Source organism: Ciconia boyciana, chromosome 12 (assembly GCF_034638445.1).
Source record: "Ciconia boyciana chromosome 12, ASM3463844v1, whole genome shotgun sequence".
In the NCBI taxonomy this organism is placed as follows: Eukaryota; Metazoa; Chordata; class Aves; order Ciconiiformes; family Ciconiidae; genus Ciconia; species Ciconia boyciana.
Window position 1 is genome coordinate 16,378,434 of NC_132945.1, and position 17,128 is coordinate 16,395,561.

A 17,128-nucleotide genomic window follows, 5' to 3' on the forward strand; every position below is an offset into this window, starting at 1 on the left:
TAATCACTAAATTTGTTACTCTTGTTATTTTTAAATACTAGGAAAAATCCATGCTAAAATTTAGCATAATAAATGAAGTTAGAAAATTCCTCAAGTTCAGTAAAATATTTTCAGAAGGCCACCACACATTTCTCTTATGCCCTTCTCCTCAAAATGTTTCCACTTTTAACAATAGAAATACAAGAAAAAATTGCATCAAAAATGCCAGTATCAAATGTAGCAACTGCACAACTGTAGAGTCGGGAAATAGAATTTAGTCAATTCCAGTATCCAATAAACCTCAACAAAATGTCAGTATTTTGCCAACTGGTCTTGGTCTCACTTTCAGTTGTAAACATTCCTCACAGAATGGAAGTCAGAAGAATGCACATTAATATTCACATTAATTTGGTAATGCCAAATTATTTCACTATGATAGTACTTTTTTTTCAAGTATGCAGTACTAAAGACAACCTATGAAATATTAAACATCCTGCTAAATTAAAACGTATGTTCAAACGAAGCAAATGAAATGCAATGCTTTGACGTTTCTGAAACAAAGTTTGAAAACGAAAGCCAACTCATTTCTTAAAATTTTCCCACTAACATTTCTGTTGAACTTCACATGTTTTGATTCAGGTGAAACTCTTTTCAAACAGCATGTTGTTCAGTAAGTGGCTGCTAACCAATTCTCACAAATCACCTCTGTAAGTACAGTAATTCCTCTTAACCAGAATCCCAAGACGCTTTACAAAAACAAGGACTGCCTCCATTTTAATAGCTACAGTCATAAGGAGAGCTCCATTTCCAGCGCATTCATGTGCTTTCGAGCAATGACGAGAGGCAGAGGCAAGAAGAAAAGCTAGATCTCCTGAACCACAGCTGCCCACATCAACCCCTCTCTTACCTTTATGGAGAAGCATATTTCTTACATGATGGGAACACCTAAAAGCACTGCCACAGACCACACACTAGCTATTACATATTGGCTAATAACATGACTTGTGCAGGGCACTGAAAAGACCACAGTCTGCAGCAAAGTATGTCTTCTGGATTGTTCACTCCCTAAGATCTCAGAAGTTACTAAAGTTTCATGTTTTCATTGGGGAAAAAGAAGGGGATGGGGAAGAAATGATCTTTGAAAAGGTGCTGCTAAAGCAAATCTTAAAAACCTGTCAAGAATCCCACAAAGTCAGTAGGTTACAAGGGCAGGCTTATAACACACAAGGGCTTTAAAAAATAAAAAAGTATACTACAAACAGCTGAAAAATTGTTTCTTCTTTAATTTTATTCCCAAGATCCACATTCACAGATCTGCACAGGCCAGAAAATTACCGCTGGCCAGCAGCCTGAGAACAGCTGAATACCAGACAGGAGAAGCACAATTTTATCACATTTATGGATTTTACAATTGAAATTGGGCATTACAATTTAAAATTACTTACTGGAAATTTCATTATGATGGGACAAGGGGCTGACCTGCACCTGTGCCTACTGACCAAGCAAGCTGATTGACCCCAGCTGACAATGAAAACTGACTTTTAAACTCCATTTCCCCACAACTGCCTTGGAAGGGTAGGATCAACAATTGTCCCATCAGATTTTGCTGCTGTCCCTCCAGGCAGCTGCAGTCTGGACAGCTGTGTGCTACCACCAGACCCAGCCACGCTCAGCTTTCAAGGCAGCAGGAAGATCGCGGCTGGGCCAAACGCTGCTTTCCTCCAGAGCACCGGAGCTGTGATGCCCCAAGAAACTCACAGCAGCATCGTCACAGAGCCCTGCGTGAACCCGCACGGCACCGGGAGACGGCACGAGACGTGCTCTCTGGAGGAGCTCTTCCCAGCAGCAAGCACAAAGACCATGCTGTTAGTGGCACCGGCTGTGCTGCCAGCTCTGTTGGCTGGCTGTCCTAACCACCCCTCTGCTCCTACGCCCCGCACCTCATGTAGCTGACGGTCCGCGCGGTGCTGGCCTCTGCTACTTGTGGGGTAATTCAGAGAGTGCGGAAGAGGAGCTGTGGCAATTGTCCACGGCAGTGGACCATGCCAGGGTAAAGCTGTGGGAACATCCTTCATGTTTCAGCACTTCCCATCCCCAGTGCTAAAAGTCTCGCTGCCTGACTTGGCAGACTTCTGGGCAACCTTTACACAGACATAAATCAGCATGTGGTTTGCAGGACAGCAAATTACCAGGCTCATGATTTCACCTGAATAACCAACAAAACCAATTCTTAAACGCTATTTACTTCTGTTTACTCCAGAAAGGCAACACAATAAAGGGCTTCCTACTGCCACAAGTTAGCTCCAGTCCTATCCCAAGCGCTGCCCTAAGCTCAAGTACCGAGCACATACGAAACCTTTCTTGCACAAGCATGGTAGTGCTTTTAACTGCTGCTGGATGGCCTTCACAGGGCAAAAGTTACATCTCTACAACTACAACTCAACAGCTGCTGATACAATTGCTTCTTAGAGTGTTATTTCATGACATGCCTGCTCTCACACAGGCCAGACTGACTAGGAGGAGTTAATGCAAGCTCACCTCTGTAGTGAAGATATTTAACTGAGGGCAGAATGAACTATAGATGCATTTTGCAGTTCAAGCACACAGACATCTATTCTACTTAGAGGAGAAAAACCCACCAGAGAGACTGATCAGGTACTGGGGAAGACACAAAAAGGTGAGGATGGGGAAATCGGAGATAGGACGGAGTTCAGCCAGGTCCAAGCTCATGGTCACAGCACCAATGCAGCAAACACCCTAGCAGGAGATTTCAGAGCTAAAGTGAAATAGGAGCTGAAGTGAACAGCTTTGCAACAGTCCCACTATGCACAATCGCTGGCCTCTGCATGCTGGACATGCTGCACTACGTCCAACCCATGGAAAATATCGATCCATTACAGACCTCAGCAGGAGAATTTGCCTCTTTGTGGACTGACATTTCTGCTGCTGGATTTTCCAGAGACACCTGCAACAAAGCACTACTGCTACACGATTACTAGAGATCCCACTCAACACATAAGTAAAAAGCCTTCTTCAGAACAGGATCACAATTTGGATTTCTAAAACATATCCCAGAAACTATCTTTTGATCCTCAAAATCTCATCCTGCAGGACTTAAATATTTGGCTCAACATAACGAACTTGAATACTTGAAGAGCAAACTGTAAAGCACTATTACAGATGATTCTTGTACAAAAGTATGGGTTCCCCAGGTATAAACAAATTCAAACACATTCTTATGAAAAAAACACCTGAAGACTGGGCATGAAACTTAAAAGAATTTTTACTGCTGGTGAAGACAATGGTGACGTCTTGTCTATGCAGACAATGGGAAAGGACAGAAGAGCAGCACACACTCCACACAGTTCTTTAGACCAATTCATCACACTGCCAAGTTTAAGGCACCAAATGCTGCATAAGTCCATGAAATACACATAACAATAATAATAAAGGACAAGCAGGCTATCAATATTTTTAGGAAACCAACTGACACATTCCTTTTATTATGCTCTACTAGCTATAGCCCAGAGGTACCAAAGAGGGGCATTCAAAAAACGTACATGCATCCTTCAGGTGATTAAAGCAGACCTGGAAAGTACCATTCACATGGAGCTTAAGACAGACTCAGAGACACGGAGATAAAGTGATGTGTGCTTGCAAGGCACTGAAGTTCTGCAACCCATTCAGAAAAAGGTACAGTTACTAAAGCTAACCTGCAATGGGAGTCATCTCAAACACCTAGAAACAACACACTAAATTCTGCTGTTTAAAATTAAGTAATATCCTATCATTCATTCATTAACTCCAATAGCTTATTACATGTCTGGGAGGTTTTCTGGACTGCAAATAGACAATTTCTCACAAGTTTTCCCCCAACCCCACTGATTTATTTTGAAGAAGAGATAACATATACCATGAAATACTTCTGAGTAGGTCAGGTATTGTAAAACTCAGGCATGCAAAGCGCTTGTCACTCTGATGCATATCTTCATGTAGGCATGATTCTGGGAGCTGCATAGCAGTCAGGAGTATTGAAATCAGTGTCGCTAGCGAGGTGCTTAAAGTGTAGCAACGCGCTTGAGTGGGGAATTAAGAGCTTGAACTATTTCCTACTGTGCTCATATTACCACCAGTGCATTTTTAGCATGTTCTCTTACCTTCAAAATAGCATGTCCCAATGCCAACATCTGAAGTGTTATGTAACATGAGCTCAAAATGCCACCAGTTTAGGATGAAAATGCATTGCATTCTCCCATATGGACATCCAGGTCCAAAACACGGGGGAACTGGAAGTGGCAGGCCTGCCAACAAATTATTTGCAAGGATTTTACTATTCTCTAATGGCTGATATGGCACATCTAATTATTGTACATTGCTCTGCTCAGTCAAAGAGCCTTTATTGTATAGAAGCACTCCACTGCTGAGAGGTTTTTTCACATCCTTACTCTTCTATTTTTGATAAACTAGGCCTACACTTAAGAATCTTAATTGAATTCCTCTGAAATATTCACTAACTAGAACCAGGACTTCACAATTTGCTAATTAATTTCGCATGTATGATCCATTATTTTAAATTCCAGTGCTGAATATAGTTTGGCATTGCCATGCAAATAAGCAGGGAAGCCAAGATTAAAACAAACAAACAAAAACCCCACACACAGTATCAAAAAAAATGCTCCTGGCTCTGACAGCTAAATACACACAATACAGTACCTATTTTATGTATCTATATTTCAAATTAAAAAAAAGTCATTTCCCCTACTTTTTTTTTGTATTCTCCAAGTCAGTCATTCACAACCTAGTAGACTGGATTGATAGTAGGTATGTTGTATCCACTGAGATTCACATGTCCTGTACTCAAAGTCCTGTATTCAAATCAAGATTGGAAAAGACCTCTGGGAACATATGGTCCCACCTTCTGTTGAAAGAAGGGCCTTAAGTTAGGTTACCCAAGACAATGTCAAACAGCCTTGGATATTTCCAGCAAGGCTGACTCCATCAGCACCCTGGGAAACCTATTCCAGTGTGGACTTGTTCTCACGGTGAAGCATTTTTCTCTTATATCCTAACGGAATTTCCCCTGAGCAACCTGCGCCTGGTTCCTCTTGTCCTGTGCATCCCTGTGCTTCCTTCCTCTATACAAACCACTGTTGAAGCACTTGAAGACTGTGAGTAGATTGCCCTCAGCCTTCTCTTCCCTAGGTTGAAAATAATCCAATTCCTTCAGCCTTTCCTTCTTCATGTGTAAAGTTCTTCAACCCCCTAAATGTTTTGGTGGCCCTCTGCTGGACCCCCTAACTGGGGGAGCAAAGATGAAACACAATATTCCACGTGTGGCCTAACAAGAGCAGGGGGAAGTAATCACATCCCCTGATTTGCTTGCTACACTCTTGCTGACGCAGCCCAAGGCATGGTTTGCCTCATTGCTGCAAGGGTGCGCTGCCAACTCCACAGCCTTTCTGATGAAGGAGGAAAAGGACCGACATGGTGGTGTGGAAGCTTTAAGAAAAGCATGCAGACATACGAGAGAGTGTATTTATGAGTTGCAGGCAACAGAGAAGAGGAAGAAACACATCTAGTAGTACGCGGACCTCACAGGTGTTATTAAAAATCAAAGGCATGAAGAAGCTAAATACTGAAACACCAAACCATGCCTCTCTAGTGTATTAATGATATTACAGCCATATCCATTCAGCTTTCAAGGCAACCCATTCATAAGCACCACAGCACTTCAGATCTAATTACAATGGTAGTAGCACATATTAAGCTCAGACTTATTCCTGAAAGAGATCCCTGTTGCCAGGATTAGCAGACAATCTCCAGTATTTGTTTGCACTATTGAATGAAGGATCTACACAATGAGCTGTTGACTCCATCAGCAGACTGCAGCAATACTTCTTTATACACTGCTGCCTACAATAATTAACTAGTTTTTCATGTGGACAAGATAATCAGCTATGCTACTAAAAACCCAAATAAAGAAAATTAATAGACAAACAAGCAGTTCTACCAACTGCTAGTGAAACAGAAAGTAGCATCTTGTCATTTCTGTAAAGAACAACTGATTTCCCTACTTGACTCATCAAAATCTCAGTGCCTTGAAGGCTATGATTGGCTTGAAAAATGCAACTGACCACAAATGATAACAAAATACCCTGAGATGACATGACATTTTTAACGTCTCTGTTTGTGGCAGTTTGGAGACTCTGAAATTGCATTTCAGCCCCGAGACACATTCTTCAGAAGGTGGCTACTTCTGACCCACCCCCAGAAGGGATGTTTTTGAAGTTTTCAGCTTATACATGTTCACCTTCTGGATTGCACTGAACATAACTGTAATGTTTCTTCCAGTAACTGCCTGAGGTGCTACCATCAATTAAGGTTTTAAATACAGTCCACAGACTTTAACACTTCATAACTTAGCACGGTCTTGTGATTCTTTCCGTGCAGTACCAAGTCTCAAAAAAACCATGTTGCTTTCCCCCACCCCTCCTAACTTGGTCTCACTTACTTCAGCCAGTTATTCAATAAAATGAATTATGAAGAACTTAGCAGACTTTCAAATTGTTTAATATGAAAAGTCATATTTATGCTTCACTACACTCCTGCCACTGTACATCAACAGTAGAGTAACTCATAACTCACGTCAACAACTGAAGCGTGATTCAATGCCAAGAAGCAGCTGTATTAAAAAAAAAAACACACCAAACAAAAAAAAAAACCCAAAATACTTCCTTACTCAGACCCGCTTCCTTTTTGTATCCACAGTCTTATGTGACTACATAGAAATAAAAATATTAGCTGTGCAGAGCCACTAATGGAAGGCAGAGTTGCTTCCATCCTCTGCTAAGCCTCAGCAACAGCACTGCTTCGTCTTCATCACTTGCATTACCAGGAAGCCGCTTCTTCCCTTTTGATTCTCACAGTCCCAAACCAGAGCCCCTCTCTCAAGTTCCCTGTGCCCTCAGACTCTATTAAAGATACAACCCTTTTGCACACACAGCAGCTGCAAATCTGTCATGTTATCATCAGCCTGCAAGATCATACTCCAAAAAACACCAACCCCTGGAACTCACCAAAGACACCGACCTCTCATCCCCTAGGCCACTCAAAAATGCTGACCCCAGGAGAGGGCTAATCCACATCATTAAGACAAAGGAAGTCAAAAGCCCCAGTCAGGTGCCTCTCGACATCAGAAAACAAGTAGATTGCACAGATGCTGCTCATTTGGCCCATGAGAACTTTTTTAGAAGGATGAGGACTCTCAGAGCACAGCTGAATGAGCAGTATTAGGAGCAATTCCTCTTTATCTTGACAGCTAAAAAGCCAAAGCAGCTATAAACTCAGAGTCCCACAGTCTCTTCCAGAGCTCAGTAGCAATTGTCTGACCCAAATACTTCAAAAATGGCACCCCCTTCAGTTGCCCCATCTCTCCCTTCCCCCTTCACCCATTAGAAGAATGACCCTGCACTGAAAATTAAGATAGAAAATGCATTAACAGGCTCCTACTGAAGACACACCACTCAAAGAATATGAAACTAACAGCTGAAGTCTTTGCAAAAAAAAGTATTTCACCCCCCCCAAACTTACAGTTTAGTTATTACTAAATGCACAAGCACAGACCAAGATACAACTGTTCTACATCAAGGGTAACACACAATCACTATCCAGCTCTTCATAGCAATAGAGTCCAACCGTGGAAGGAAAACAAGGCATCCATATAATTAAATTTCTGGAGGTAACAGGAGAAGGCAAAGAATTATTCCAGTCACAACAGTGTCAGGTCTCGACAGCCATACCTACATGGCAAGATACGGCCTCAAGCATGCTAAGAGCAGTCCACATAGCCACAGATGTTAGTTTCACAATGCTTTCAAAGGTACCACCTTTAACAGTACACCATGTGACAACAATGTAGCAACTACTGGCAAATAAAAAAAGATGGTATTTATAAACCTCCTAGATTGTTTTCTGCAATTTTACTGCGATCCCAAACAACACTCGATTCAAGCTTCCCCAGGCAGTCTGTAAGAGGGGTTCCAAGGCAGCGCGGCTGCAGCCCAGGGAGGAAGCAAAACCCAAGAACTTGCGGGTGACACCTTCAGCAATCTTGCTTCCTCCCAGATGACACCGACAGTTATGCGATGCAAAACATTGCTCTGCCCTGTCTGAAGGTCCCTGCTGATCAGCCGCTCTAAAAACACCCGAAAACACTGGCCCTCATACTTTGGAGAGCATCCCCACACATCCCCTGCACAGTCTTTGTGGTCCCTGGCCTTGAGGGTTCCCAGGAAGATGGATAGCCCTTGCAAAAAGCAGTGCATGGGAAGTTCAGAAACTTCTCTTTCCCATATGCATTCAATAGAGATGGTGCAGAGACTGGACACAATCTGACCTTCAGCACTTCAAAGTTCAGGAAACAAAGGCATGAAAGAGTAAACACTCATTACTTCTCCAACCACCAGCAAATGCACTACTTCCAACTGCCTTCAGAGAAGGCGGCAGCTGTAAGGTAGCTCTGCTACCACCTTCCATGACATGATTCAGAATCGCCTCTTACATAGTGCTGTTACTCAGATTTCAGCTTCCGGAAGCCAGCAATTAACTGAAAAACTCATCTGTCATTTCAAGAGATAACGAAGCCTAAGTCTCATGACTTCTGGGTACCATCTGATTCTTTAATATCTAATTCATATTTTCCAAAAGGCTGAAGTTGCCAGCACTGGCATATTTACATCCTACTACTTCATAAGTTGTCAAAAAATCTGCCAGCTTTTAGTCAGTTATTATATGCAAATCCCAACTTTATAACATTTCTAGACAGCTCTAGCATTATCATGGGTACAATTTATACCCCTTCCATTTCATTTAAAAAGACACTGAACTGGAACTGGTCTGGAATAACTCAGTATGAACAATACTCTCCTTCAATAAATCTGTTAAACGTTGTTTTCCAAATCTAATGATGAATCCTCTAAATTTTATTTTCATTGTTATGGTGCTGCATATATTAAAACATATAGCCTTATGAATCATCTTCACAGCCAACCAAGCAATTTAGTAATCTTGGACATAGTTTATTTAGCCTGAAATAAGCTTTGCTTTGATTAGGTGCAAACTACTATGTGTATCTATTTCCGAATGTATGGAAGATTCTGACACCTCTGGAGAATAAAAACGTGCTCTAATGACATGAGTATGTTATGTGGATAACTGAGATTACTTTATAACTTAGATATTTATGACCACAAGCCTATACTAGACAAACTACAAAATGAGTCCAGTGTTCCCTAATTCACTCCATCAGTCCTAGCATGGTATAGATCAAAGGACACGTGAAGCAGTGAAAAAGAAGAGTGAATACCATAGCCTAACTTTTTATGGTCACTTCAGAAGCAGTTGTTCCATTGCAGCTGCCCTCCTTCAGGGAAAACAGACATTTGCTCTGGTTGCAAGGCCAGCACGAGGGAGATACCACCTGAGTACATTCAGTTGGTGCTCAGCATCTGCTGCAGACATTATTCCCAAACACACCGAGCTTTGGACTGTGTGAAAACTGTTCACAACGGGGACCAAGCTGACTGCCTGCAGTTTGGAGCATGCACTTTGTCCACCTCAGCTGTCATCATCTGTCTTCTTCAGCTGGTGGCCCACTGTCATCCTCCCGCAAAGAGCAGCTCCATCCCCGAAGCAAGCCTCAGCAAAACACCCTACATTCAGTGATCACATGTATTTATATGAACAAAGCCTTTGTTATGGGTGTGCTTGCACAGAGCCAGGGTTACACACGGTCCAGCATCTCTCCATCGCGTGATGCATGTGCACAAAGCTTCCCCTCAGCACCCTCAGCCTCACAAGACCCTGTCCCTCAGCACCTTGCTTAGATGTTGCAGCTAGTCCAAGTGCAGAATGAGCCAAGATTTAAATCACCCATTACCCAGAGTTGTGAGACCCTGGTGTCTCACGTGCTCAGTGGAGCGCAGCCTTTGGGTACAATTTTTAATTGTCATTGTCAGTATTTCTTACACATTTTGGCAACTAAAATTCTAGTGAACCACACAATAGCTCACAACATTTTCTTTTGCAGCAGAGAAGCAAACTATGTTGCTCCTTCCCGTTTCTGCCATGATTAAGCAGCTGATTCACTCTCAACATCCTTAAAAGATGACTAGATCAAAATTTTTTATCTCTCAATATAAAATAAATCCAGGCATGAAAAGAAAGGCAACTATTTCAGAGGCCATTTGGGAGCTTTAGGATCTTTTTACAGCTAGAAAACTCTGTGATTACACTGACAACAGCACCCATGAATGTCTCCTGGCTTCTAATCTGTCCATGTGAACCCCTGATCCTCTATTTTTAATTTAGTAGTACTGACCTCAGTATCTGAATGACAAATCTCAGAAACAATACAGACTTAATCACAGCAACAAAGAGTTACATGAGAAAGATCCTGCTTCTGACATAAAAATAAGCTTTAAAAAATGTAGTATGAGAAAGCAGAAACTCCCCAGAACTGCTTCTGCAGAGGATTTTCCACAATCTTTGAAAGAGTTATCTATAGCTTCAAAGGGAAACCAAAATGCAATCACAGCAGATCTGCCACCACAGGTTGGACGCAGAAATGTAACATGCATTCAATGCACTGGAATCGGAGAAAGACAAACAGTCCTCCCGCGTTTCTGCATCGGGGCCCCCTTCGCATTTCTTCCTGCAATAGGGGATCAACACAGAAAGAGCCTGCACCGATAAAAAGACGCTTCATGCAGGAGCTTGTCAGCCGTGGGATCTGAGGGAGAAGCAAGACCAGACAACTTCCTCCAGCACCGTTACTCTTCTGATGTACCTCCAAGGGTTCAGCAGCACGGCCTTTTCCTTCCTCTGTCTTCCTTCTCCAAATGGGAACAACACAGACTCGGTTCCCTATTTTATCACGTCTATTTTCTCTTCTTAGATCATTCTTAGGAAAGGCTTCACAGTGAAAGAACACTTTTCTAGGCTAGTTCTTATAACTAAATAAAGGTGTGCATTGCATAGTGTACATAGCACGTTATGGCAGACAACATTTAATTGCTGTAGTTTCTTGACTGGTAGTTCTACTTTGATATCACAGTGACAAAGGTAATAACGGAAATAATAAACTTCACAGCCTGCCTGCAGAGCAGGGTTAATTGACACCTCTGTCTTGAAGAGTACTGCTGTTTTAGTCTTGGCTGAGCTCTTCACACAATCCAGGCCAAATTTAGCCATCATTGATGTTAATTTGTGCCAGTCACCTATTAAATAATTTTGAAGAAGAGAAAATAATCCCAGGACAGAAAAAAACAGGGCAGAGGGAAGTCAGTACGAAAGCCAACACACTTCTCTGACCTGTGGCAGCAAAGAGACATGAACACAAGGCAGAAGGAAGGGGCACAGAGTTTCACAAATGACACCATTTTGCATTACACAGAAAAGACAGCAAGATAAAACAGTCTATTACTGGAACAATATTGTCCACCTTCTAAAATGGTGCTCATTTCTGCTTTAGGAAAAACAGCTTTATCAAGAACAGCATCATAAGTTAAAGAGGCATCCAAACCTTATAGACTTGTCCGTATGTCCCATTTCCAACAACCTGCACCAGTTCAAATATTCCCGCAGGGTCCTGCAAAAAGCAGAAGAAATAACATTATTTGCAGCAAAGCAAGCACTTCATAATGGAGCATAACTGTACACAATCAAAATGAAAACGTCTGTGGCACATCTCCTAATGATCTGTATTACACACTAAAGGAGAAACAGACAAATAACAGTATAAGAAATACATCAATATTAAAGTTTTCAGTCAAGTTGCTCAAAACTCTATACACAAAACAACTCTGTGAAGATTTGTAGCATCGCAATATGGCAGATACAACAAATAGAGATGTGTGAAGAATACAAGAATTCCACAGATTCAGCTTAGCGGCAGAATAAGGAATAAACTCCAGACTTCCTAAGCCTTAAAACACTGAGCTAGCCTAGAGGTTGAGCTGCTGTCTTCTGCTATGAAACACTTAGCACTAGCCATTTAACAAAGGAAAGAACCTAAATAATAGACTTGAAAAAAATACTGTAATAAGCACCTGAGCCCAACTACCTTACAAAAGGCAAATGCATCATCCCAGGCAATCAACACTACAGGTAGGCTGAGAATGCTCAATTGTCCTGCTTTGCAAACATAACAAGGTGAATTTGACTGATGTATTGAAGTCTTGGCTTTGAACCCAAACTAGACTGCTGTTAATTGACATGAAAGATTCAGGTGATCAGTGTCCCATATCACATGAGCCAACTTCTGTGCTACTGGTTTAGCACCCGTTGCTCTAAAACCAACCACTGCAGCAGATGTCTTTCTCCAATAACGAGATGCTGCAGCCTTTCAGATATAGGAAGACCATCTTGTTGCAAGGCACGGGCAAGTAAATGTTTGCTCCTGCATGACTGAGCACATTAAGAAATCTGTTGCTTCAGTTAAAACCCACTTGAGAGATTTATATAAAAACATGAAGAACTCAAGAGACCAGTTTCTTGGTTTCTGGCTGAACCATTTATCAGTCAGCTCATTTCTTGGGATGATATCATTGAGAGATTTATATAAAATATTATTAACTCCATGTGTCAGTTTTACCACATCTGTTTCGGCAATCTGTCATGTCAGTTGATGCCTATTGGTACTGTGAGGGATGTGGTACAGAAAAAGTTTATCTCAAAAGTACAATTTCTGTGACCCTGGTTGCAAAACATCCTTTTTTTAAGGTATCAAGCTACTTCTCCACTCACATGCTATTTTTTTAATATAAATAATGTTTTCTTCATATCTGATATGGAAACATTTACTTAGGCAAAATCCCAGTGGAAACATACAGGTTTTTTTTCTGAGCAGATTCTGCCTTTACTGGCACAACTGTCATGATAAATAGCAAGAGCTTTCACCGTCAGAGCAACACAGCACAAACATCCACAATTGAAAGTACTAATAAATTAATTTGGTTTTGCCTTTAAGTTAAATGAGTTTTAATCTTATACTTCCTGGATTGTCAACCTCACAAGACTTTTTTTTTTTTTTTTTAAGCTAATTAACAATGCATAAACCAGATCACTTACTTTTGACCCACGCACAGGCCAGTCTGTGTCATTTCTTTTCTGTCTCTTATTTTTAAGACAAGGTAGCAAGGCATGGCCTTCTAGACTTCAACCCCAATTCCAAAATCCCTCACACAAAAGGCAATTAATGGGACCATACTGTATGGAGCTAAGCACAGGCATAAGAACGCTTGCAACGTTAGGTTCTTTGTAAAGTGCTTTGCTTCCTTCTCATTTCTTCATTTTTCATTTCCACTAGTCTTGGATATAAACGAGCCACGCATTTTGCTTCAGCAGAGCTGAAGGCAGCAACAATCCATTGCCACTGCTAAAGCAACAGGTGGGTGCTACAAACCTCTGCCTCACGTGTGACCTTCCCACAGAGCTGTGCCTTGGGTTGCACATGGTCCGTGCAGTAAAATGCACGGCGGCTTTCTGGGGAACTCTCCCAGACAAGGGCCTCCACGCACAATACCTACTGTACTCCTCCGCAGGAAGCACGAGCAGCACCCCATTTCCACACCTCTTCTGCAGAAAGTAGCACTGCTGAATTAAGAGGTGTTCATAGTGCACGGAAACCTAGAGGAACCTAAACTGCATTTTCAACTTGGAGTTTGCAACTGTCCCTCTCACCTAAATACATGCTCTGTCTTCCTCTTCTTCTCTTTATTATGTAAACATAATAATTTAATGTGCCTCAAAATCAGCTTCTCTCTCTCCCTCCAATCAATTTCTTTCTGATTTAACATCCTAATAGCTTGCTTCTAAAGGTTTCAGACACTCTAGGAAGAAACCAAACAATTATCTAAATACATGTTAGCATTAACTTTAATATAGCAAAAATCCTACCCTGTCCTTGCTAGCCAATTGAGCATTAATGTCTCAAGCCCCCGCAGCTGAGTGCAGCCAAAATACTTGGCCATCTCTCTTCATCAGGACACCGTAGTGAACTGAGCCTTGTTAAGAGTAATAAAGGATATTAATCTGGGCTCTGACTTTGGTCCTTGGATTGCCCTTGATTGCTTGGATATCAGCACTGCATCGTTCGCTGGCATTCTTCTCAATGGGCCAACTTCTTAATTATTTTGGAGTTAGGTGTCATCTTTGATGTAGTGCTTCCTCTCAGCTACCATTTAAGCCCTGTGGTCCACATAACCCTTCACCAGCCAGCCCCTGCCAAATTGCTAGGTTCACTTTGACAGACGCCAAAATCCTGGCCTGAACATTCATCACTTTCAGGTTAATTACTGTAATGCACTGTACCATATGGTGGCCTTCTTGCTTTCCTGCAAGTCATCTGCAGAGTACGCAAAAGGCAAGAGCAAGACTGCTGACCCACAGGCACCCAGGCCACATCCATCTCCTCTGCAAGGCAGAATGAAAAACAACGCAGGCAGCAAGAGCCCAACCGAAACGCACTTTTCACAATCTCTGCAGCTAAACAAGACAGAGGTGTCTGAAGCTCAAGTTCTTCTACAGGGCCTCTGCACCTCAGCATGTAATGCAGAGATCAGAGGCTTTTTAACCATCTGACTGCCCTGATGAACCCTGACGACGCTCCCGCAACATTTGGAAACTACAGCCCAAACCACCTCTTTCCAGGAAAAGGGGAAAGTCCTGGCGAGCACCCATTTGGAGCGGAGCAAGGCCAGCTTGTGCAGTTTGAAAACGACCCCAATCACAGTCGTGCCTCCCCCCGACTGCAGCGAGGTTGGGGGAGCACAGCGCCAGGCAGCTCCCGCTGGCCCCAGGAACACCCAAGCCAAGGCAAAGGTAAAGCACCTGTCTTCACATAATTTCTACAGCCCAGTCTCACCCACCTTCCATTTCTGGCTAAGCACAAACCCCAAACTAAGGCTGCTGACGTGCTGAAAAGGTTTCCTCTGCAAAGACAAATTCGTCCCTTCCCCTGTCAAGGCTGAAACTTGCCGTGCTTACAGCCTCTTTGAGGTTTCTGCACTGGACAGTCTTGACACAAAGCCTGCTGTCTGCTTTGCAGTACTACTCTTTTTCAAACTTAAGACTGGTTTCTTATCATTTATTTAAGCAGATAAGATTCATCTGCTAAAGCTCTAAAGAAGAACTTCCTTTATTTTGTCTTACTCCCCTGAGCTGAGCCAGGTTAAACTTCTGCTTGCCTAGCCAGGAGCCTTGTGCCATCTTCACAAACCCTACTGTCTCTGCTGCCTTTCTTCTTTCTGCCTCTGGCCTGGAACACCCTCCTCACCATGTGATTATTGCAAAGGCTTCTCCCAGCCCTTTTTTTTTCCCTGGTATTTTTAGAAAGTATCTTGCTTTGGTTTCACTGTCTGGGGCTGACTGCTTTTTGCCACAACTGAACTCTTCCCTCTTCTGCGGAGAGTGCCCCAGAAAAACACTGCCTTGGTTGGACAGGGTTGACAGGTGGTCAGCTTCTATGTAAAAAAGCAAAGTGGAACTAAGGGGCATCATACACAACCCTGTCAACTGGTTGTGGACGTGAACCACTAACAGTGTGGCTTTTAATGCGGCCGAAGTTTGGATTATGTTAAAAACCTAAAAAACGCGAGAGCATAATGATAAAAGTTCACAGCAAACTAGGTGAATGCTGACTTCTTTAGCTTTGGGGAAAAAGAAAAAAAAAAAAAAAAAGCCCAAACCTCAACAAAAAACCACAAAAGCCAAAACCCCCCCACACATATTTTCTTCCAGAAAATCCTCATTTCTCATTTGTTTTCTCTCCACAGCTTCACAGCATTCACATCACCCTCAGGAAGGTCAGCAGGAATTATTCATTCTCTTGGGAGGGGAACGAACCTCCCCGGCGAAGCACTCCCGGCAGGGCAGAGCAGAGCAGAGCAGCGCTCCCGTGGGACGGTCTCGCCAGCGAAGGGAACGCGACCTCCCGAGCCTGCACGCAACAGGGCAGGGCGAGCTCGGGGCTGCGGAGAGCAGCGCAGCTCCGCTCATCCCGGGGGCCTTCCACCCAGCCGCACCAGCGCAGCCCCCGCCCCGCAGCCTGCTTCTGGGACAGCCGCCGCACCGCAGCGCCCTGCTCTCCCCGGCCGCGCCGGCAGGCACGCAGCCGGCGTCGCGGGCACGGCTGCGCCACGGCCGCCGCACGCCCAGGCACCCCGCAGCGCCGGCGCCTCTCCCCACGCGCGGCGGAGCGAAGTCCCCTCAGAGAAGGGGGGGGGGGGAAGTCGGGCGAAGCCCTCGCACGCCCCACGGCGAGGGTGCGGCGGCCGGGAGCGGCCCCGAGCGCCGGGGGTGGGGGGGGGGGGTTCACCGCCCGGAGGGCGCCCGCGACGGCGGGGACGAAGGGGGCCCCCCGCGGGACGCCCCCCCGCCGCCCCTCCTTACCCGCAGCGCCGCCAGGTCGATGCCGTCCAGGCTGCGGGCGGCGCAGTCCCGGGCCATGGCGCTCGGCCGAGGCGCGCAGCCCCGCGGGCCGGCCGTCAGCGGCGCCCCGCCGCCCCGAGCTAACGGTCCCGCGGGCGGCCCGCGGCGGCCCGGCCGTGCCCCGGCCAGCGCAGGAAGGCGGGCATGCCCGCCCGCCCGGCCGGAAAGCCCTCCCCGCTCGGCGGGCGCGGAGGCAGCCGCGGGCCGGGCCGCGCCGCCGGCAACTTTCGCGGAGACGGTTCCTCGGGAAAACTTTGCGAGGAAGTGACGTGACGTGCCGCGCCGTGCCGGCGGGGGTCGGGGCCACCTGCCGCCGGCGGGGGCGGCCGCCACGCGCTCCCCCCACGCGCGCGCATGTGGCGGGGGGCTGCACGCGCCCCCCTCCGCGCGCGTGCTCCCGGTGAGCCGGCGTGTGCACGCGCCGCCCCACGCGCGCGTCCGCCCGGCCGGAGCGCAGTGCGTGCCGCGGGGCTGGAGGAAACTACAGCGGCCGTGACAGAGCACCCCAGCACGCCTCAAAACCCCCAACAAACTGCATTAAAAAAGGAAAAAAAGAAAAAAAAAAAAGACGAGGAATGCGGACAAACGCCCCTAGCCCTCCCGGCCCCTTCCCTACGGTGACAAATACGAGCTGCAAATAACAAGCAAGCGGTGCAAGTGG

The 17,128-nt window shown here is 44.8% G+C and overlaps 1 protein-coding gene across 5 annotated transcripts in view; it reads right to left on the reverse strand.

The window, feature by feature from the left end:
* NRK (Nik related kinase) overlaps window positions 1-16,866 on the reverse strand; it is a 109,378-nt gene extending 92,512 nt beyond the window's left edge. For 2 of the 5 annotated variants that reach the window (XR_012044798.1, XM_072877265.1), the window contains exons 1-2: window positions 16,429-16,863; window positions 11,561-11,626 (exon numbers count right to left, since the gene is read on the reverse strand). Coding sequence is in view for 4 of the 5 variants with exons in the window: in XM_072877265.1 (XP_072733366.1) it covers window positions 11,561-11,626; window positions 16,429-16,485 (123 nt within the window). In the remaining variant the exon portion in view is untranslated. Of the gene's footprint in view, window positions 1-11,560; window positions 11,627-16,428 lie in introns of all 5 variants that reach the window. The other 3 variants (XM_072877264.1, XM_072877263.1, XM_072877266.1) reach the window with 3 other exon arrangements.
* Window positions 16,867-17,128: the final 262 nt, after the last annotated feature.